Consider the following 25038-nt stretch of genomic DNA (forward strand, 5'->3'; position numbering starts at 1 on the left):
TAAACTAGGACAGAAACCAAATTACCCATACTACCAAGAGCAACTGTGTTTTACAAACATTTGAGGAACTGTTTGTCAAATATAACTGACAATATCGGTTATATATATACTGATATGTATATCAATATATGTGAGCATGTAGTTTGCATATACATATGCATATAACTAGTTTTTCTTTTAAAATCTCTGAATTATTTAAACATTGCTATGTATTTCATAATTTCAAGGAGTTTGTTTTTGTTAATGGGATTTTGCTTTTTTTGAAATAATGTCTAAAACTGCTTGTCCCTCCCCAGTCTCTGCCCTGTACCATCTATACCTTCTGAGAGCATACCTTCTTAGTTGTATTTTTGCTTAACAGTTGCTTTAGGACTATAGAACGAGCACAGCAATGGAAGACTAAACCAGTTTTCCCAAAGCAGAAAATTATATCCAATAATTTTGAATTTCATCATTTTCAGCATTGACTTTGCAATGGAATAGATGTTCATTTAGGGTCAGTGATTTCCCATGCAAAGTCTAGTATATGAACTTTTGTGAGTTAGTCTTCTTTTGGACCTATAAAATACCCATAGTCTTCCAGCTGGCTTTAGTTCTGACTTTGTTCTGTGTTATTTATTTTTTAAATTTCTCATAGTTGTTAATGGCACCAGAGAGTCTGGCACCTAAGACGTTCCCTGTGAACTACTGACTAATCTACTTTTTTCAAGGGAAAGATGATAAGAATGGGACTCCTAGGTCTAGACCATTTTTCTTAATTCTCCCAATGTTCTGTTCTGTGCCTCTGCTTCCTTCTTCGTATTGTAAAGACAATATATATTTTCCTCTTTTATGCTAAGAGAGTACGATAATTTGATCTCAAAACAGTTGAAAAAGTGTTGAGCTGTTACTCAAAACTGAACCATTATTTGCAAGGAGTCACTCTATGGTCTCTTAAGTTGTAATCACATGTCCTGTCTTCTGTAGCTGGACCAGTGTAAAAGCTGAATGCCCCAGCTCTTCACTGCTAGTGGCATAATTGCTCTCTAGCCCTATCCTCTCAGAATAATGAGATTTAACTTGCACATGTTTAGAAGGAGGATTTTTCTAACCTGGTTTGTTTAGAGAGAACCTGGCTAGGGAGCAATTACACATGTACCCACACTAGCAAATGGATGGGGTAAAGTATTCTCCAGTGGTGGATCATTGAACAGCTGGCAAAGTTACCTCTTCTCTCAGCTGGAATTAAACCAGGGTTGGAGACTCATAGTTGAGCTGTTCTTTACAGTAAAAGTAACATCATTCAAATCAATAGAGCCACTAGTCACATACATCTCTTTGAGTAGCACATGCAGTATCTGACCCAAAACACCTACTCTGTGACAAAAATAATTTCTTGTCATGTAAAGACATGTGAAGTTAGGTGTTCCCAAAAGAAAAAACTTTCAGGCTCACTAACCACATATGGGTCAATAGCAAATACAGTAACTTATTTCCCTGAGATAGAAAAACAAGACTAAAATCTGAAGCACTCTGAATTCCCATGGAACAAACACAATCCAAAATGTTCCCCTATGCCATAAAGTTATTTTGAGGATCAGTTCTAAGCATGAGAGAACACCTCCTCTTCTAAAACATTAATCCTGTGACAGTCTGATGAGACTGTTGACCAAATTGTCACTAACATTTCATTGATCGGTATCTATTCACCAGGAACTAGATTTATCTCATGGAGGCCAGAGAATGTTGCCAGGTCTTAATGCCTCTCAACCATTACTGGCAATGTTGTGACTGTGCCCAAATGTGAAAGGCAGTGTTATCAAATTACCTCTGTGGCTTCAGGGTTCCTTGACTTCCTGTGCTCTATTAATGTATCCACTGAATGAAGGCATAAATACTGCATTTTTCTCTGCCCACTGCTTTTTAATTCGCTTTTTGAAAACATCATTAGTCAAAATGAAGGTATTACAGATAATCCCACCATGCAGTACTAACAAACAACTGTTTTCCTCTTGTTTCTCTAGTGGAGCAAGCCATGAGCTTTTTCTCTAAAGCTACAAGGAAAAAGTTGTGAGGTTTGCAGGGGGGTTTGTTCATTTAGTTGGTTGTTGGGGGGTTTTTTTGTTGGTTGGTTGGTTGTGGTTGTTGTTGTGGTTGTTGTTGTTTTGTGGGAAGAGGGGTTTCTATAGATCTTGAACAGAACAGAAAACATCTGACAATAGTAATTGATTTTGAGTGGATGCATCTACCCTATCCCTCAAAAAAGCCTCCATTTAGGAAAAATGTTAAGTATTTTAAAACTTCCATAATGGTGAGGGCGCATTCAGCACCTTTGGACCATCCCAAAACATAAAATTCCAGTTTTGTGCCAGCTATACAAATCTCTTGCACTGTGGTTAATTAATGAACACTGGAATTTGAACCTGGATTAAGTATTCTGGAATCTGTTACAACCATTACCTCTCCCTATTCTGTTATTTCTCTTGGTCCTTGCTAATAAGCTTCCTGTTTTTCCTCTCCTGAGGAAAAAATGGGAGAACAGTGTTATACATGATTCTTGTAAAGCTACAAGTGTAAAGTATTATTTTTACTAGATTATGCGTCTCTAACTACACTACCATAGCAAACCTTTTCCTATGGATATATATTTCTGTATTTGATATACAATGAGTATATATGAATGTATGGTAAATCTACTAGCGTTGACTCGAATTAGGTGATAAGTTAGGTGGGTTTGGACACACAAGTTACAAAGAACTGTAATTCATGACTGAGAGTCAGATGTTCCCCAGTTCACTGCATGACAGCCTATCAACAGTCCCATAGTTTGTGATACTCTGGGTGATTTGTTTCAGTACTTGATACTTTTAATACTCCTGTAGGATGCTCACAACACTTCATTCAGGGTTTTTTGCATGTAAAAGCTTAGTTTGAAAGCCTCAAACAATTCTTTGAAAAGTTCCAGTCTGTAATGACGAGCTTCATGATACAATACCTTTTGCTCAAAGACATTACCTGTACGCACTTTTACTATGCTAGTGTCACTACATTCTTCCCTTCAAATTTCCCTGCATACTCCTTTTCTCCTTTAAAACAGATACTTTCAATAGAGCTGGTTTTAAAAAAGACATTTTTATTAACATAGATTTAATTAATTTTCCCAAGGTTTCTCTGAATATATGTTTTGCTAAGCATTTTCCTTTTCTGCCATATACTGAGTTTTCTAGCTATAATGGAAACAAAATGCAATTTTTGCCTAGAGATCCTGTGGAGGTATTTAAAAGCCATCTGGATATGGTCCTGGACAAATAGTTCTAGGTGGCTCTGCTTGGACAGAGGGTTTGGACAAGATGACCTCCCTTCTAACCTTGACCAGTGTGTGATTCTTTGAAATTAGACAGCTAAATTAGGAGGGATGCTCAGCTATACCTATCATAGGTCTTCATTCACTCATTAAGAAAATCCACAGTCAAGCACTAATGAAGTCAATATATGGCAAGTCTGTAACAGCTGTCCTTAACTTTCACTGATAATAGTTCACATTTAAATGGCATAACATTTAATATACTGTTGCTGAATATAGTGATGGCAAAATTCATGCCTTGGGGGCTACAATATGACTGAGTTTTAGCCAGATAAACTGGACTGTGACCTAATGGGGTATTACAGGCCTTTACACTTTTCAGATGCATAGGTCACAATCTCAGTCTGTATAAACATCTATGTAATTATATTACAAGCCATTCTTGTACATACTGAGATCATTCCAAAAGATAATTAAAACAAAATCAATATGAGCATGATTCAACAGCCTTTAAAACAAGAAAACTACTGATTTCAGTCAGTCTTCTTGTCTTTAAGAGACACTGAATTACATTCCATGCTTGTAATATATTACTTCTAATTATTAATCACGTTTAGTAACCAGCAGATTTCTAATATTAGATCTTAAAAATTATGCATTTTTTATATGTATTCCTTTACAAATCAAATTTCTTCAGCCCTCTAGATCAGTATGATTCAGAATCCAGGAATCTAAAATATGATGCAATATGCACATAATGCCAGTACATATCTCTGTAGATATCTCTCATGTATCCGTCTTAATTATCTATCATATATAAAATCTATAAATGCATAACCACACATTTACATCTTACAAACATGATAGATATCCACTGTATAAATATGATGGATATATCCTTATATGTACATTTTAGACTGGTAATGGAAAAAATGGATTCTGTTCTACTTGAATAGGTGTAACACTTAGCCTTTACCAAACAGATGCCTGAGAGAATCCTGAAACAATTAAAGAGATCCATTCCATATATGTCCTAACATGAATAAAAAGATTTCATTATTAACATACAAACCTTTTTAGTTCTCTTTCTCTAGGACTGTTTTACAATTCAGTACATTTTTCTGTGAAAATCCATATATAGAGCATTTAGGAAAATATTTATGAGCACAGAAGGTGAAGTTTTCCATAGAATCACATAAAGCTAATTTACTTCTTTCACACAAAGTACAGAAATCTGAAGAGGAATTAAGAAATAGAGTCAGAATTTCTCAGAGCAGGTATAAATGCCATATTTTCAATAAAGTTCTAAGCATGTGACCATTGCCTAAGAAAGTAAAGCAATAAATCAGCAACTAAAATTTTCAAAGTTTTTTAGGCATGTCCACTTCAATAACTGGGTGAATTCTAGATGATGCAGAGCTCCCACAAAGTCAGTAGCAATTAAGAGAATTCAAAAGTATATAATCTTAGGTTATTAATCAGAAATAGTCTTACAAAATGTAAAAAGTCACTTGTTTGCCTGTTTCAACTAACCTGCATTCAACACTTTATTTAAAGCTACTTTTCAAAAATGGCCTTATAAAAAGGGTTTCCTGTTTATACATCACGCTGTAGGGGTACTTTCCAATATAACCATGATCACAACTCCCATTTCATCTATACCTTTTAGATATCTTTCTAAAGAAGGAAAGAAAAGATGACGGAGCTGCTGACTTGCATCTTAGTTTCTCAAGTCAAACAGTAGCCCTTGAAAACTTGCCAGCTGCCTTTGATGGCCAGACCATGCTTGCAGGTAGCTAACCTCAATATTTGCAGTATTTAAGGCATTTCCTATAATAAACATAAGCAAGTACAAATAAATACTATGGTATGAAGGCACCTGTATTTTTTTAGCTTAGGAGAAATTGAATATTTTATTTTGCAAACACCATCATTAGGCTTCAACATGCCAGACTAAATTCACTTCATATCCTTCTACCTCTTTGGGTGTGCCATCACTACATCCATACATCAGCAGCAAAAATATCAGTTAACTCAGTTTGAAAACATGCTTTTCTTTATTTCCTACCTGAAGAATGTAGCCTCGAACATAGTCTCGAAGTGTCCAGCCTAAGCCATGTAAAATATGCAACACCTCCTCTTGCTTCAGTACACTGAAGAGTCTGTCAAGCAGTATCTTCAGTCTCACAGGCACAGCCTGAGTACCGTAGAGCATCAGGCTGCTGATGTCAAACACAACATTGGACTGCACAATCTCCACTTGGGTTGGGTGGTAGAGGTGCTGAGTACTAAGTTTGTCCAAGGCTGAAAGAAAAGAGGTCAAGTATAAGGAAAGAGCAAAGAAAAGTCAAGAAAACAACTCCAAAGAGTCATGTAATCACATCACATTTGGCAGATACACTTATTTTCCAGAGAAATATCACCTGGATGATTCATAGAAATGTAGAATCACAGAATAGTCTGTGTTGGAAGGGACCTTTAAAGGCCATCTAGTTCAGCCCCCTGCCATGGGCAGGGACATCTTCGACTAGATCAGGTTGCTCAAAGCCTCATCCAAACTGATCTTGAATATTTTCATGGATGGGGCATCTACAGCCTCATTGGGCAACCTGCTCCAATGCTTCAACATTTTCATCAAAACTTCTCCTTTATGTCTGTTATCTAGATCTACTCTCTTCTTTTTAGCTTAAACCCTTGTCCAATCATTACATGTCCTTGTCAAAAGTCCCTTCCCAGCCTTTTTGTAGGCCCCCTTTCAGTACTGAAAGCCCACAGTAAGGTTGCCAAAGAGCCCTGCCCAAGATTCTTTTCAACTCCTTCCCACGCTGAAGGATCCCAGCTCTCCCAACCTTTCCTCACAGGATAGGGGCTCCATCCCTCTGATCACCTTGGTGGTCTCCTCTGGACTTGCTCCAACAGGTGCATGTCTTTACTTTGCTGAGGACCCCAGAGCTGGACGCACTGCTCCAGGTGGGGTTTCACCAGAGGAAGCAGAAGAGCAGGATCATCAACCACACCCTGCTGGCAATGTTGCTTTTGATGCAGCACATTGCTGAGTCATGTTCAGCTTTTCATCCACTGAAGTTCCCCCGGTCCTTCTCTGAAGGGCTACTCTCAATGAGTTCATCTCCCAGTGTGTACTCATGCTTGGGATTGCCCTGATCCAGGTGCAGCACCTTGCACTTGGCCTTGTTGAATGAACCTTATGAGGTTGATCTGAGTCCACTTCCTCAAGCTTGTCCATGTCCCCCTGTATGGCATCCTGTCCTTCTGGTATGTCAACTGCACCACTCAGCTTGGTGTCATCTGCATATCTGATGGCCTCACTATGTCATTGATGAAGATATTAAACAGTACTGGTGCCAGTACAGATTCCTGATGGACACCAGTCATCACTAAAGGATCCTTTTCTACAGATGCAGTCCAAAACAACCCTAGTTTCCAAAGGTCACAAGTAATTTTAATTGCTATGCCAGAAGGGTTCTCAGGTGAGACTCAGACGGTACAATACTCATAGTTCAAGAGAAACTTATGATTAACTAATGACCAAGACTGAAGCAATGCCAAATTGAATGGGACCGTTAAAGGTTAGATACTTAATCTCTAGAGGAAAAAAATGAAACAGATACTCCCCAAACTTCAGTCTTTTAAACATGTTAAAACTAAGGCCCCTGATTTACCAAAAATTTAATCATGAATTCACTGCTACTTGAGCTGGCTAGCTCCTTTCACTTGGCTTTATGAATTCCATGTTAATCACTGTGATATGAATAATTTAAAGATAGGGAAATTTTGCAGGATGAAGGTAAATCTTATCCCCTTGTGAAGTTAAAAAAGATGGAATTGCATATGACATCATGCATTTTACTGAGTATCAATGTTTAAATTTAATTTTATTTCTATTTTATGAGCTATGTTGCAGCACCTAAGCTTCTCACTGCTTTTTTAAACAAAATTTCTGAGCATTTAAAATAATCTTATAGGGACTTCTCCTGTACTTGTTTCTTCCTCTCTTACAGTCACTAGAGATTTCATGTACTCTTGATAAATTGCTTTCTTACATCCAGAGCGCAAAGGCCCTTATCATTTACTTGCTGGGTTCATTCAACACGTTCACTCCAAGGACTACATTGTCAAAGAGTTCCGGTTTCCTCATACTTCATTTCTTGCAACCAATTTGTCTGATCTTTCCTATTCTAGTGGCTAAGTCAACTTTGAATAAATAGCTTTAAATATTAATTTAACATTCAAACAAGATAAGAAATTGGCAAGCCTAGGGACTTCAGTCCTACATCTCTCCACAGGACATTTATACTGCAGAATGTGAAGAGTGGGATTTTTGCTTCCAAAAGCTCTTCCAAAGTACTTCAGCTATGTAGGCTTCATGGTGTGAGACTAATTTTTTTACAAGGTCCAAGGAATGAGATTTGATTGAAGCTTAAACAGGTTAAATATTTTTCTGCCTTCCCCCTCCCCCCCCCCCCCCTTTTATGTGTGATCTTTTTCTAAGATGGTTATTTTGCTACTACCATTATAGATGTGTCATAAAAGTTCTCAGATAAAAAAGCCAAGAACTTTGATATTGTTATTATGCAGGTTGTGCTGTACATGTGGTGGTAGGTATATATGTGTGCCTGAGGGACTGAGCAACCATTCAGGAGAAAATAAAGTTGGTTTTTTTTTCAAATACTAGCATTACTCACAATAGGAATGGTGTTAATAGATTAATTATATAATAATTAAATAATAAAATTAAATATTATTAAATAATTAAATAATATTAGTGTTAATATTATTAGTAAGAACACCTTCTACTAGACTATTGAAATTATCCGGATCACCCCGAGCTTTTCAACTTCAGTCATACAGAATGAGAATAGGGTCCAAAGATGTTAGCTGGCTTGTCCAAGTTTATGCAAATTCAGACCAGAATGAAGACATGGACAGAAGCTTTCTGAATACTTAGTGCATTTTAATGACTGAATCATATTGTATTTCTAATATAACCTGGTATTTGTTTTTGTGTCTCTCTTCTTAATGGTAAATACTATGCCTGCAGTGAAGAAAAACAAGTTCTTCCATCAAAAGAAGATGTGTCATGCTGAAGATGTTAAGATCATTATTCTACTGTGGTCTAAGTGAGAATGACTATAAGACATCTTTAGCTAAGAATACAGATCTAATAGCTTTTAATTTCCATAACAAGGAGATTACAAAACTCTGTGGACATATACCCCCTTCATGTAATGTGACCACTCTGAGGATAATAGCTTTGGAAAGGTTAAGGTGGAATGGAAGAGAGGAAAAGTAAATAAAATCTTTTTAAATAACTAAGCACACTCTTTGACCAGCTGATAGAAATTTTTGCAATCTAACCTGTGCTATTCCATTCAACTGCAATATTTATTTTTTAGCAGCATTATCTATAGACATCTGCTTCTCAACACACACACACACACACACACAAATACTAATTAGTGTGATATTGGAATAACGTTCCAAATGACAATCATATTATCTTCAATTTTGATTTGTGGCCTTAGTATGCATATTACACAATAAACAAGCAGTGAATTTTATCTTTTCCAAGTACAAGTCAGGATATGCAGTAAAATGTGGAATTTATAACACAACAAAACATACCTTATTGCATGGGTGCATAAGAATATTTGCAAGCTAAAGGCAAGCCTCATGCTACATGAAAATAAAAGGGTTGTAAATGAAGAGAAAGGAAACACAGTTGTGTTCATATGGGAAATAACAGTACTGTAAGAATCTGAAACTTTCTGAACATTTACAATTTATACCCCCTCAAATTGTCAGAAGAATGAAAATCCTCACTCTGATTTGTCATTTATAAAAATTTCCTGTTTCTTTAAAAGAGATTGCTAAGGATGTAGCTAGCAGAGAAAAGTTTTGTAGTATTTCTCATTTCTCCTCTGGTACCCTTAGTGAACTAATGCCAGTGTTCTAGGTGGATTCAAGACGCCATTTATGTTGATAGACAGACACATTTTTAGGTAAGAGATAAGGAAGGACCTATCTCGTTGTTGGTTTTCTGTAAAGAAAAGAGTATTAGCTTTAGCCTTCTTGACAAATTTCTGATTCTTGTCAAATCTCGGAGTAAAGAGTTGTATTCTGCTGTCCTGAATTGTCCACATAATTTCATGTGGATAATGCATTCCTCATCACTTTCTGTTCTAAACTATAGGTTTAATTTATATATGCTAATGAACAATGCCCTGTTTTACTAGTGAATACATTCAAGAGTATCTGCAGTAGTTTATGATTTCATAAGTGGTTAGGAGGCTTCAAGATTAAATACGCTATACAAACGAATATACTCTATCATACCTGAAAAATGATGTAAACTGATGTGCCTTTATTAACAAGTTATCATTGACTGAATATCGCAAAGCACACATTAAATGTCCCTAACTGGTGCAGCATGAGGTATTACTCATACTTTGTACAGTTTCAGTGGGATCAAAAGTTCACCCATACATGCTTGTGACATTTTAATTGTAACCTGCACAATCTTTTCCAAAACTGATGGGATTGGTTATGTGCTTAAACTAAGAAAGGTACCTTTTCTTAACAGGGCAATTTAACTCTTAGCACTGCCCTGATAGTCAGTCTGATATTCGTTAATTCAGTATACATGAAAAGGTGTTCTCTGATACAGCAAGAAGAGATCTAACAAATCTTAAAATCACATATTTGCTGAGCAATCAACATTTTCATGGCCTAAAAATACCCTTGTGTTTTACTCTAACACTCAGTCAAGTAATGTTTCTGGGGTGAATTCCCAGTTTCAAGTACTTGTTTCAGAAATTGAAACTGATTAAAAAAGGGAGGCCAAAAAGGGTTGTATAGAGAACATTAAAGAAGATTGCCTTACACAATGAAAAATTATTTACTGGATAATTAGTTCAGGAATTAGGAACCTTTCAACAGTGTTTTTCCAACTCTGAAGTATCAAGTATGCACCATAATAAGTGAGAATATTTCAGCTGGAAGGGACCTAAAATGACTATCTAATCCAACTGCCTGAGCACTCCAGGGTGATTATCAATTAAACCATATTGAGGGGGTTGTCCAAATGCCTCTGGAACAGGGAGTGTCTTGGGGCATTGACCACTTCTTTAGGAAGTCTGTGGTTTGGCCACCCCTCCGTACAGAAATGTTTCCTAATGTAAATCTGGAACCTCCCCATGTTGGCTTATTCAATCTTCACCTTCTTGAATAGTAAATAAAATCCCCCAGATTTTAGAGAGATTCTGCTCAGTATAATCTGAAATGTGAAAAGAGCTTTGAAATTGTTTCAATGTCAATGTTTACATTACAGCCTGCAGTATTCTTATTATGCAAGATTTCAGCAAAAAAAACTTTGGACATCTTTGCAATAAATCAATGAACAAACTTTTATGTTCTATTTGTAATTTGTGGTTTGTTGTTTTTTTTAATGTAGTAAAGTAAGGAGGGGAAATGTACTTTATTTATATTTTACTGGAGTTTTGAGACTGTGTAATTCAAATGAAATTAAATACAAAGGATACATTAAAATAATGGATAATTTCTTCTTCAATTTATCAAAATACAGAAAACAAAGAAGGGATTTTTCATTTCATCTATACTGTGCCCAGTTCACAGGCTCAGCTCTGCAAATTTACTCATTGCCCTTAGACCCCTTCCTTCCCAATGTGCAGTGAAAAAGGTCAACCAAATTAAAAGCCATGTGTCTGAGCAGATTCCATTTTGGCTAAGTAAAAGAAGTACAAATATGCAGTGATGAATTTTGTACTTTAGAGGTCTCATATTATTTTTTGAATAGCTACAATAAAAGCATGACATTTTGCCTTTGCTGAATAGAAAAGAATTTTAAATATCCTAGTTTTAATGCAATTGGAGTTGTAAATACACTTACCTCTTGCTAATTTCCTGATCCTAGATAAATATTTTATTACCCTGAGAGGGATGAAAAGGTCTAGTGAAACCCTTTCTTTCAGCTGATTTGCCTGGCTCTGTATCTCAGAACATCACAGAGAAGAGTCTATAGGTTGCAATAGGGAATTATGGATTTCGTTCCATTTCAGTGTTTGGGCTCTCCAATATAAGCATTCTGGACTTTCTGGCATACTCTCTAGCCAGTTTCCCAACTTGCCAAAGGGGAATACACACATACAAATGATGACACAAAACTTTACAAATATCATCTTCTTTCTAGATTACTAGATTTGTTCAAGAACAGGAAGATTAAAAAAAAAAAAAAGTAGTCTTTGTCTATAGAATAACAAAGAGCTTTCCAGACATTTTTAAAATCCAAATAACTGGGCCACTTTTTGCAGCAAAAGAAACTAAAATTAAAAGACAGATTAAGTATATAATACCAACATAAAATGATTCCGTAATACTGTTGCAAAAATAGTGTGTTGACTGTGGTGAAACAGATACAGTATTATAAATGGCAATGTTGAGCACTGTAGTTTACTCTTGATTTTAGAGGTGAATGTGAACAGCATTATATTTTCAGAGTTCAAGATTTTCTTGTTTTTCATCAACCACAGGAAAAAAAGTAACAAATCCTTAGTAATGATTAAAGTGCTGGAGGCACCAGTTACTACAATCCTAAGAGGTGGTCTAAGCTAATCTGCCTCAGTATGCAGGTTTAATACCACCTCCCACATGGTGTAACGTGGTGCATTTTGAAGGCAGAAAAAATTGCTCCTCAAAAACATCATGCTTAGAAGCTGACTCAGGACAAGAAAAATTGTCAGTATCTACTGAAGAACTCAAATATTTTCGTGGTGCAGGAAATTATCCCATTCATCCCTGGAACAATAGAGTGGGGGACATGAACATATATATGAGTGGGTGAACATCCTGAATCAGTCTGAGTACAAATTTCAGCTACAACATAGCATCCTTTGGTAATCTCTTTTTCACTTCTCTCTTCATCGCTTTCACAATTTCTTCCATATAGAAGATAAATGTTCACTAAGACAAAAGATCATGGAAGGAGAGTAAGTAGAGAAATTCTGATTCATAGGTAAAACCATTTTTTTTGTTATGCCTTTTATTGTATTTAAAAACTAATAATGGAAACCATTTGCCAAATGCATTGAGTCTCTGACAGAGGGACACATATGTGATCTGCTTGTTTACAGCTTGCATGTACAGATGTTCACACTTAGTAAAAGGATTCTTAATAGCATTTTAAAATTAAACATGTGTTGATAATAGGTGTTTCAAACCCAAACAACACAGCTACTAAACTGATACATGTTTTCATGCCTCACCATGCCTCATGCTCTAACAAAACCCCCCCCAGCACTTCAGTTGCATGTACACAAAATAAATGTTATTAAAGACGACTGAATGAAAACTTTCATTAATTTTTCTGTCTGTGATCTGATTCCAAGTTAAAACATCTAGAATGCTACCAGGTTTATGTAGCCAAAAGCAGAACCACAGTTTGTTCACAGACATTGCTTGCTGTCTGCAATTTTTTTATCCCTTTACAAAACTTTGAACCCCATCCAGCTTTGACACACTGCCTCTTCAGTTAATAACTATCAAGTTTCCCCTTGTCTCCTGTCTACTTTTCTTTGAGGCAATTGCGCACTCAGCACCCCGAGATAATAACACACATCTATAAGATAAAAGCAATGGCATTAATGTAATTGTCTGCCTTTCTCTCTTTAGCCTAATCTTTTTTTTCCTTCAGTTTTGACTGCCTCTGTGACACCTGTTTTTGTCTCCTCTGATCCTACGACAGGTTTTCCGCTGACAAGGTTTTTGCCTGACAGAGATTCTGCCAGACAAGAACATAATAAAATATGAAGAACTGCTTGTCAGAGTTTCTGCCAATGCTCACATGAAATGGGGGTTGGGGGGTGGTCAACTCCTGCAAACCGAACAGGTGTCTTCCTTTATGTTTTCTTTCTATAGAAAAACATTTTTCTTTGATAGTAGAAAACATTGCAAAAAATAAGATTGAAAAAAAAAAGAAAAAAAGAGCCCCAAGTTGTTTCTCCCAGAAATTTAGGTTAGATCTAAGTTTATGCAGTGGTACCTCAAAAATATGTCTTTGATCCAGAACTGGCCATCTAAATTAATAACAAAAATAAAATGGTAGGCTTTTTCTCCCCCCTTCTTGTTCACAACAAATTTGTTTAAAGGAACATGCTGTAAAGAACCTTCATCCCAAGTTCTCAGGAAAATTTCTGGGCTAGAAACTTCCTGCATAGGCATACTGCAGCAATGAAGACACCTGACTACTGGGACCAGAGTAGGGAAGATGAGACAGTCTCTTCTGTGGGCTTTGGACCTTGTAGTTCTCTCTGTCAGAGTGTGTATGGATGCCTATGTAAAAGAGGACTTCAGCTGATTAATCTGATGATTAGTGATGGAGAAACACATGTAGATTAATCATCTGAGCATTCCAGCACACAGCTGCTTTTGTGTGTGTTGGTATCAGCAGTCTCCTCAGCTACAGAGAGCAGCTATGGATCCCATATGGAGCCCGTGGTGTCACAGTCCTCAATGCACCAGTTCTGCCCACCAGCCTGGATTCTGAGTCTAGGGGTCCAAAACCCCTACTAAAGCTGAGGCCTGGACCTTCACTTCCCTCCTAAACTACATTGTAGATGTGTCTGGCTGCAGTTCTGACTTCTAATTACCCTCAGACCCATGTTACAGCCTGGTCTTCAATCCCATCTTTGGCCGCACCTTCTTTTGTTTCTGATTGAAGCCTGTGGATGGACCCTTAACCTGACTATATTCCCTTGCTATGCCCGAGATTGTTAATGGACACAGTTACCAGCATCTCATTCAGTCTACCATGACCTCAAGGAACTGTGCTCTTGGTGCAGGCATGAAGAGCGTTCTCACTGCCTTTGACTGCTGGCTCAGACATTTTGGTTGGACAGGTCCACTTTTGCTGGTCCTTGACACATAGATTAATGGTGTCATTGTTGAAACCTACAATCTATAATGGAAGACACTAAATAAATATTCTGTTTCTATTACTTTGATTAGTCATTCATCTCGACCTTTCCTGTCTCTTGTCTCCAAAGCTAAATGTTCCCTTCCTATTAGCCATTAACATCTTCTTAAAAGTATTCTCTCCTTTAATAACAGTAAGATGGGCTTTAATATGTATCTTAATCATCCTAACACCATTTGGTTGACATACTGTACATAGTCAGACACAAGCACATTTGGGAGTCCTGGACTGTAGTCTGGATTTGGAGGATTTCCATCTTAATCCTAATATACCTCAATTCCATTAACTGTGATTCACAGTTTTACAGAAATTCTAAGTGGGAGAGGATTTCTACAGATTGTCCGGTGCAGTATTCTGATGAAAGCAGGGCTTTAGTTATCTTTGGCTCTGCCAAGACGTATCTTTGATGTTTAAAGGGGGGGAATTCCATCACTTCTCAGGCAACTTATTCCATCTTTTGTGCAGCCTTGAAAACTGTAATGCAAATACCATAGGCACTGCCCACCTGCTAATATCATCCTGTTCGAATGGAGTCCTGTGTCATAGATGTATTTCACAAAGGCAAGCCAAGACAACGGTGGTGTTTCAATTTAGGGTGTAACTCTGGTTCAAGCCTATGATATGCTCTCCCACATGTGCTAAACCACATCAGTTTTTCCAGGAAAACCTGCTGTTCTAAGGTTGCTGATAGCTGAAGATGTTCAGACCCCGGGAAGGCTGGTTCATAAAAATAGCTCTACCATTCATACACATCAGTTTTACCCATCCCAATCCATGTACTCTGATCATTTCACAAAGGTCCTGTTAAAAATACTTTGGAAAAATTGACTGTAATCAATTAGAATACAATTAGAAAAGTCTCTGAGACTCATGTTATACATTTCTTGTATCATCTTTTCTCTTTCTGAAATCCAGATGGAAATGGGATAATTGAGTAACACTATTGTCTGCTAAATTAATCTGGGGCAAGTGTCCTCATAATGCTATAGCTCAAAATGAAATTCCTCCTAGAAGGTAAAAAAAGCTTTCCTGTTCAATTTCCCATTTGCAAAACAGAAAGCTGAGGTAAAGTTACCCATGGTATTATCATTTAAACATCTGAAAGCAGTATGAATTTTTTATTCTTGCAGTCAAATCCCATTTTAACCTTATGAAACTATGTGGAATGAAGTAGTAGGGTTTGTTTCACTTAGAGCTGTTTCAATTTGTGTTCTGCTTAACCTAGTGAACTCTAGTTAATTAGGATGTTCCTATAAACAATTAAGCTTCTTGTAGGATCGTTAAGAAGATATAAAAATTTATGATGTAATAAACTGTAATAAAATGATAAAGTGGTTAGCACATCACAGCAATTCATGTGCAGCAGCATAGGTGTTAAAAGAGACAAGTAAGCAGGTAATGTCACCTAAACATCCTGGAATGGATGCATGTTAAAGAAGTTCACCACTGCTTCCCCACAAATCTGTTGGTCATTTGAACTCCCAAGACTCACAAGATTTATCCTGCTCGTTTGGGAATCAAGCAGCCATCACCAGACACTCTTTTCCTCCCATCTGAAGCTATACCATGTAGTGAACTTGTTAGCACCCCTTAAAGGGCTCAAGATCATGGATTTCACTGACTGCCTTTCCAAAAGGAAGCTTCTACACTGACTGGAAAGAAGAATTCCAGGTGCTAATTTAAAGTCATTGTTTGTTCCATCTTGCACACAGCAAGTCTGTTTGTTTCTGTCTGGATTCTCTCCTTAAGAAAACAGGGTAAGACATCATTGCTCAAGACATCTCCTAGAATTTTAATCTCTTGGCATTGGGTGTGCTAAATGAGATTAGGCCTTCTCTGTAAAATGTAAATTCAATAATGATGGGCACCCAAATAACAATATCTTGCCCTTTTGAAATACTTTTAGTCTAAATGTCTATGGGCATTTTATAGCTAATCAAGGGCAAACATAATTTTAAAAAGTATATTTCAGAGTTGCCAATTAGTATCTGATGATATTAATGACAATTCTGTGAAAGCATAAAGTGTGATTATTAATTTAAAAGTTTTTCAGAGAATAAAATGTTCACAACAAGAAAATATTTCACTTTTAGTTGTGAATATAGGCCAACCTAGCAGAAACAGGCACTGTGCTTCAGAATGGGTCACAGTCTGTTTAGGGCTTACCAGACACTTGATCAGATCTTAGCTGAATGCTTAACGTCTGGTCAGCTATAATCTCACCTGACCATGTCCAAAGGACATTGGCTTATTCAAACCCAGGAATGTAAGCTAATAAAGTTGGAGAGAAGCGGAAAGGTCTAGCTTCTTCCCAACAGAGTTAAGCTGTCCTGGGGGTGGTTAGGAATAAGAGAAAAAAGTATTTTAAACTGAACAGATTCCCAGGAAAATCCAAGGAGGTACAGGTGTGAACACATGTAAGGTAAAGCTTCTGATTTACCCCTCAGGAAAACATTACTTGACACCTGAGGGCATCAAATTTGCATGAGGATTAAACTCATGACCATATGGTTATATAAGTATCAGCTAAATACAAGGATGAAAAAGGAAGGCTTCTTATTAGTTCTTGGGGCATCTAAGATTTATTTATTTTCTGTCACTTCTGTCTCATAAACCTCTGAAACAATATTATTTGTCTTGGATGCCCTAATATCTGGATTTGGTTTCACCTCAGCTTGACTTGCACTAAGGGCGATATCAGAGTAACCCAAAGCAAACACATCATTCTTACCAATGTGGCAGGCTTTAAAACCAAATACTGGGTCAGAGTGCCCACAAGATAACAGTGCATTTTCTCTGCTGCATTGGCTGGTTTGGGGAATCCTGCTGCAGGGGAGGATAAAAGAAAGGACCAGTAATGAAGGTTAATCTTGTAAGGTTCCTGGAAGCAACTGAGTAATGAAAAATATGCCTCCGCCTTCAGGGTCAAAAGAAAGTTATAACAGATGGATTGAAATGATCTTGTCAGTGAAAGACAAGAAAAGCCAGACTACATCTAAAACAGTTTTACTTTAAAAGTTGTAAAAAGCTAGCTTTCATTATCAATGAGCTGCAGAGAATTACTTGCTAAAAATCTATAAATAACTTTAAAAAGAAAAATTATTTTCTCAAGTAATTTTGAAGCATTTCAAATAATTAAATAAATTGAATGGAAGGAAAGAACCATGTTTGATATGATAAATTGTGACAGTTCTTTATATCCTATCAGACAATAAAGAAATAACTCCATTATTTTACTAATAAACTATAATTACATTTATCTCGTCTTTTTTTTTTTTTTTTTTTTTTTTAATATTTACTCCCTGCTTAAAAATCTCCATTTTTTAAGTAAAGAACAACCAACATGGCAATTCTGCCAAGTTTAGAGAGACTAAGATCAGTGACCTGTTTTCATTTTGTTTTATTTCGTTAGGGATTATCTTTGACTTTGCAAACCCGGATTTCTTTCACTTAACATCTTTGGACTGAGACAAATATAGGAACTCAGACAAATTTTATTTCAACACAGCTTTCACTCTTGTCTCATTCCCATGCAGCTCACATTTAATTCTAAACCTTCTTCCTAGATCAAGTCCTTTCAGAAACTTCAGGGTAAGAGAGACATGTGAATTCTAAAATTTCCACAGCCTTCTTCTGTTTCTTTTCTTTATTTATTTCCATCTATCCTTCCTTCCCTTTGTTTTCATTTCATGTTTCTTTTACCTGAAAATTTCATGACCTACCATGTAGAAATTCAGAAAAGTCAACTATTCTAAATGAAGTAGTCACAGTCATGTTATGCATCTGACTTTATGACATTCTCTATTTTCTATTGGAGGTCGTTGTTTTGGGGGTTTTTTGTTTGTTTCTTTGGGTTTTTGTTTTGTTTTTGTGTTTGTTTTTGTATTTGTTCTTTTTATGGGGATATTGAAACTAAGTAGAATAAATGTCAGAAATAATAGCTTTAGTCCACTATAACTTATGCCACCTTGGCACATTTTTTTCAAGCAAAACAGTTATGAGAGAAGGTAAGACTGTACTTGATTGATATTATGTTGGGTCTTTTGATCTGTTGGATGAGGTAAAATAAGAGTTTCTGCTAGAAGTATGGTAGTTGTTATTCTGACAACAATGACAATCACAAAAGAAAAAATGCAAAATCAATGAAATCACCATCCATTTATTGCAGATTTTCTTAATTTCTTTCCTCACAGGCTAAGATACTTTTGCTAGATGAAGTGCATGGCAAGTAGAGTGGGGATTTTTCATTATTTACAATAAATTTTAAGTAATTTTTGTGCTAAAGAGAGTAAAATATCATGACTATCTTCACAGCATAGCATGCTTCTTCTAATACTACAAAAATAGCAGGAGAACAAACCAAGCACTCAAGAAAGTCTTATTTTTTGTAGTCATCTAAGTACCATATTATTTAAAATCCACAAAATACCAATTGCCTGGGTTAAAATAAATTCTCCTTTAAAAATTGACTATTAAGATTTTAATGAGATTTTATTTTCCATATGTACTATACAAAGTATCTTTACCATTAAAAAAGAAAGAAGTAAAGACAGACTTTATCTGTTTGACTGCTTAAATTCTAAGAAATGGCTTATCCAGTTTAAACCATTTAATTTTTAATTTAGAAAATAAATTCCCACCAAACCTGACAACATGAAAGCCAGGCTTCAGCTGAAAACAAATGAAAACCGTCTAGTCATCCAAATCCCTTAAAATACTCAGAGATTCATCCTAGCACCCATTCTCCATGATGCACAGCTGTACTTGATAGTGCTGTTATGCTCTGTGCAGCTTTTGGCTTTGGCCATAGAAACACTGATGGTAGGATTGCCAGTGTAGTACAGGGGTCGACAAGGTGAACTTATGTCAACAGAAACATTTATCTGGCCACAAAAGTACTTGCTAATGTATCTATTCATATAATTGCAATCCTGCCTTTGGCAACTCCAGACGGGTGCATCTGAACTTGTAGCAAACCTTTTCCTTCAAGAGGTGTGCAGCTTATTTTAGATGAGCAACAGAAATCGTGAGAAAGACAATGGAAGCAAGAGAAAAGAAAACAGGCCAGCAGTTGCTAAGTGCAATAGTGCAGTGGTGGCTTTTACAACATTTTAAATGGCAGCTATTAAAATGAATTAACTCCACACAGATTAGTCAAGTACAGCATGAGAAGACTGCAATTCTAAGCTATTTTTTGATCTATTCCATTAATTATGATTCTAGGTTATCAGAACTGAATAAGCACAGTACTTGCTGTTGGAAACACCTATTCTTTGGTAATTACATTCAGTAAAGCACTACATCATGTGTCAAGGAGCCGAGTTGAAATTCATTAATAAAAATCATGAGGAAACCCTTTAATTAAAGCAGCAGGAAATACTATTTGCATTCAAGGAAAACTTCTGAGAGTACTGAGCTAACGGTTTTAAAGCAAAGGACTTCTTAACTGCAACCTGATTTTAGTAATTTTGAAATCCAAGTGGTACGCTGCAGTGAATTGATCTCTCTCCCGAAAGCTGCCCTCAAAATCCTCAAAAACAGCTAAGATCAAGAATTGAAGAAGATACATAATAGTATCCAGAAAGTAATTTATAAGACCACGCAAAACATATATCTGGCTTGTTTCACTCTGCCATAAAATGTAAATACTCCAGATGAATGTACACAAAGTGCACTAAAAAAAAAAATCAGAGCATTATTTACAGTAGCAAAACAAACACTTCCTAATAATATATAGCTGTATTCGGTTTTCTGTTTGGAATGTTAAGCACTCAGGTATGGGAGCAGGTGGTGTATCCCTAATCCTCACCTTCACCTTTCAACTTTCTAGATTTTTAAAACAGGGACACTTCTATTATATAAACTGTGGTAATCTCAGATCACTGTCATATATTCTGATTTTGAATTCAATCACTTCACAGAGAAGAATCACTTCACAGGGAGAAAAATCTGATTATACTTTTCCACAATGTACTCATTAAAAAGAAAGTTCAGGATGTCTCAGTGCTAGACTCTCAGTTTCTATTGCTCGTCAGGAGGACACCCTGGAAAATAGCTAGACAGTGCTTCCCTATCTTTGGATCAGCAAAACCTCAGATGCTGATCCTACAAAAAATCTGAAGAATTCCTGAACCATACAAATTTTGTGAGGTTTAGTGATTCTTCCAAGAAATGTGAACCTGGTTATTCTGTGACTGAAAATTTTCTGGGAAATAAGAGTAACAAAGATAAAATATGTCCCTTGATAATCTAGTATATAACAAACCTGCAACCAGCTACCAGATGGGTGGTATTAGGGCATTTCCAGGCAGCCTGGAGGCATGGAATTCATGGTACCTGCATACTTGCTTTCCTTTCCATATATGTGAATGCTTTAAAAACTTCTCTGTCAATCTCTGTTGAATTTTTTGAGCATTCACACTTGTCATATGTCAGCACATTTAAGCACAAAACCACACAGACATGAACTAAATAAATAGACATCAACTATATCTTAGGAGGAAAGTAATAACCTTTCACCCAAAGTCTCATCAAAATAAAATAAAATTCACAGAATATAAGCCCCTGAACATCTGGCAGAAGTGGGGAATGAGGACACTTGGCTTGCTTAGGTGCCAACAGCATAGATTATTAGAAGAAAACTCCAGTAGCAATATCTTCGGCACACATAGTGATCTTATCCCAATATGTGGGATCTGAAAGTTTGACAGTGGTAAATTTGCATTTCCGTTAGGCCCCATGACTTATCGGCTGATGCTTTTTTGCAATACAAACTCTGCTGTGCAACCATACTGTAAGCTTTTTGCCTTTCTGTTAAGCCCTACTAGAACTACGTTATTTTCTGAACGCTAGAATATTCTTTTGAGCTGTACACAAGCTGTTGAACTCCAGTGGCACTTGAAGCTATCACCAGAATAACAGACTCTTTCATCCTACAAATCGCTGTAAAAAAACCACGTGCATGCATACACATGCACAAACCCAGATTGTGCACGCATGCATGTGTAGAACAAAGAGGTACCACTATTGTCTGTATTCAGTCCAGTTCTTATTATTTAAAGATACTGGTAAAGACGGACAGAATTGAAAATTAAGCCTGGAACATATATTTCTTACCATGTGCCACCCAGCCATGTTTACACTGATCACAGGTTCTCAGGTTAATCTTCCCTGGCTGAAAACATTCACATGTGCAATTTACCAGTGTACAGCGGATGGCCTGGAAAAAGAAACAGAAAACACATGTTAATGTATTTCTTCCTGCTTGTACAAATTTGTTGTGATGGTTAGAATGGTATGAACTGTATAGCAAAACCCAGCCTCTCAACATTCAAAGTTGTGCTCCTTTTTAAAGTAGAAATTAATTATCTTTCAACACCAAAAATATGTCCGTATGTCCCATGGAGATGAATACATTCCTAAAATCTTTAAAAGATTTGCTCTATTTTCTTTAGGAAAAAAAAAAGTTGTGTGGATGAGGATGCTGTAGGAGTTCCATAAACATCCTGGTTTTACATCAACTTCTTGAAGAAAAGAAGTTACTAGTGATGTCTTACCATTGGAGCATACCAGTTTCAAATCAAGAAACAAAAATATATGGAAAGGAAAACTACAGATATATTTCCCCTTCCCCCATGGAATCCAAAGGTTATTTTTGAATTTCCTTTTTGGGGTTCACCTAAGACATAACTCCACTGCAGAAAGAAGTAATGGATTTGATATGTTCCCAAAACAGAATAAAATGATCAAGTACAAGAATAGGACTGGTTCATAAAACGTCCTGTAGTTTGCCTTTACATCTGTCACTTTCTTCGATATCTAGGCATACCCTTTAACCTCTTAACACTCACTCATCTGTTAAATGTGTATTTTTCTGTTTCAAAGTAGCAATGCTAAAACTCCAATCCCATGCAGAGATCTCAAATTTGCTAAATAATACACCTTCCTTAATAATACACTTTCTCATCTTGCTTTTAAATATTTTTCAAAAATTACACAGGTTTACTTTGACAAGGGCTAGCTACATCCACAGAAAAGTGAATATAAATTGAATGAGACTCTTTCTAATGTAACAGACATATGTTTTTAAATAGTGTAGAAGATGACCTGTGCACTTCAAACTGCTACTAATAAATTTATGGCATGCATTTAGATGTAATTTGCATGGAGATTTCTCAGACAGAGAGGCTTATTGTGATCATTCACAGATTAACAATCTACTGTAACTACCAGAGCTGCCAGGAAAAGATATCTCTATAGATTTAGATGCAATCAATGATTACTTGGGGGGCTAAGGTGGGGGAAGGGTGCTTGGTACGCATTGCCACAGAGATATTGAAGAATTATGAAGACTCTTGCCTTTTCCCAAGAATTAATATACACACTCACACATACTTTCCATACCAAAAATAATTATCTTAACTGTAGTGACTTAAAAAAAATTACATTCAGCTAGGCCTGGCTAAGGTCCTTGGCTGCTGACAATGAAAAAGCCTCAGAATTATTTAAATGTTGATCCCTTTACTTATTTATCTGCATCAGACAGAAATGTAAAGACATTTACAGTTCATGGATACATTTAATATATATATTTCTCTGACAAATTTCTGTTACAAGTGTCTTTTATTCCTCTTATCTTATCTGCCCCTTTACAAACTTTTACAATCAAAAACCTAGTGAGGAAAAAAATCCTGCTCTATTATACCTGACACTTCAGGGCCTCAGTCCCAATGTCACCTGTCCAACTACTCATTAGCCAGTGTTATAAAACACTGCTCTATGGATGCGTGATTAAAAGAATTAGTAATATGAAATATAAGGGTACCAAAGAAGTGCTGACCATGCGAGAATAATATATGTGTTTGTGGGTTATGAGAAAAAAAATCTCCTGGAAGGTCCTGTTTCATGTTCAATAGTTTATTGACTTGGTAATATATCAGGACTACACTGGTCAGTAATGGTGTTCTTTTGCTAATATGTTCATTAATTAATGAACTCAGTAATTAATTGTACTGCAAGAAGGAGGTCTTACAAAATGGTATTCTTATTTTACCATAGAAGGTTTTCTCACATTCACCACCTTTTTCAGGTGTCTGCACCAATGTGACATACATTTGTTGTATTTGACATTATTTTGATTTTTTCATGTGTCACTTACAGTACATGTAAGAGGTGTGATATAGTGCAGTACATGTACTAGATGAAATTCTGACACTTGGAAGAGCTGCTTTATTAAGGCTCATCAGCATTTCCATTACAACCCTATCTACTTTTGGCCTAGAGGTCAACAGGTTGCCTGTAAAAATTTGATTCAGCTTGAACCTGAAATACAATGTTTCAGCCTAAGAGTAAGTTTTATTACACACATTCAAAAATTATCCATTTACCCACTATAGATTATAAACTGGGGGGAAGAGTTTAGATGTGACATGTTTCTTTTCCTCTTCCCTGAGTTAAAGAGAGTATTTATGATGCAAAGTGTTGAACCAATTAATTAACATGATTTCTATCTTTTAGACATATTGCCCAAAAAATTCACTCAAATTTTTCAGAAACATGAAAATATCAGCTTTTTCTTCCAATAAATAAATCTGGAAAGTCTTCAAATAAAGACATGCATTTTTGTAAAGTAATAGGGATTGGCATGAGAAAATCAAAAGCTAATTAGCATGGCCAAAACGTTCAGCCTGCACTTACTTGGCTGCTTTTTCTGCCAAGGGTGTATGTTGACACCAGGTTGTAATTTGGTTTCAGTAGTTTCCCATTCCACCACGGAGAATCCCATGCATACTTCTGAATGATGAGGGTTACCCCCCAAGCTGCAAGATGCTCATTTAGGACTGGAAATACTCATTCTAATTCATGTTCTGGTATGATCTTGGGCAAATTATTTTGCTGTTATTTCCCTAAACAATAACTAGACACAATGACAACTTGTTGCCAGGACACATGCAACATAAATTTGCAGGCATTCTATAGTAGTAGAGGCTATTGAAAATCTCACAAACAATTTTATCTTTATTTCAAAGATTAATTTTGCACTTTCCTCAATTAATTCAGAATTACTGCAATTACCTGAGATCCATACAATACCCAGCATGATGCCAATGTAACTCAGTGACGAGATGATTCAAGATGGTGAAAACAGTGTGTGATCCTACACATAGGGTCTGAACACTAAGATTCATCAACATGAAAGAAGGTAGTGTCCTTGAAGACCTTCACAATGCATCCAGCAAATTTACTGTGCCTTGCAGAGATATCACAATTACAAACAGTATTTTTCACCGGTTTTTCAATACTATTTAACTTGAGAATACAAGTCACTGACAGCTTTTGCAACAGGCTCAGCAATGCCAGAAGTGCAGGTGAAGGTGAACGTGGCATAGATTAACTTTAGAACCCAAAGTTTTAATGAGGACCTCCATTCCCCAGCAGCGGCATTTTAAGGTACAGTAGCTGGTGCTCTTGTAGGTACCAGAGTGGGTTGGTGTAACTGTGGTTGGACGTCTGGTATTGCTTAATTTTAAAGGGGTGGGGTGGGAAGTGGGGATAATAAAAACATCCTGGATGTAGCAGCTAAATATGGCAGACATTGTTCCAACCCGTTAAAGCGTAGGTATAAAAATCCAAGGATATACCAATGTCAGAATTTTGACAGAAAGTGCTTCTGAAGGAGTTTAGCTAGGCATTCCAGAAGTCACACACTGTAATTCTGCCTTCCCAAGATTTTAATAAAAACTTTATG

At 36.4% G+C, this 25038-nt stretch overlaps 1 protein-coding gene across 1 annotated transcript in view; it reads right to left on the reverse strand.

Annotated features, from left to right (window-relative positions):
- Positions 1-25038, reverse strand: part of BNC2 (basonuclin 2) — a 322953-nt gene that overhangs the window by 90573 nt on the left and 207342 nt on the right. The window contains 2 exon segments of the mRNA XM_008632568.2: positions 5352-5587; positions 21408-21510. Of these exon segments, the coding sequence (XP_008630790.2) occupies positions 5352-5587; positions 21408-21510 (339 nt within the window).

This window comes from Corvus brachyrhynchos, unplaced genomic scaffold (genome assembly GCF_000691975.1).
Source record: "Corvus brachyrhynchos isolate BGI_N302 unplaced genomic scaffold, ASM69197v1 scaffold194, whole genome shotgun sequence".
Taxonomy (NCBI): Eukaryota; Metazoa; Chordata; class Aves; order Passeriformes; family Corvidae; genus Corvus; species Corvus brachyrhynchos.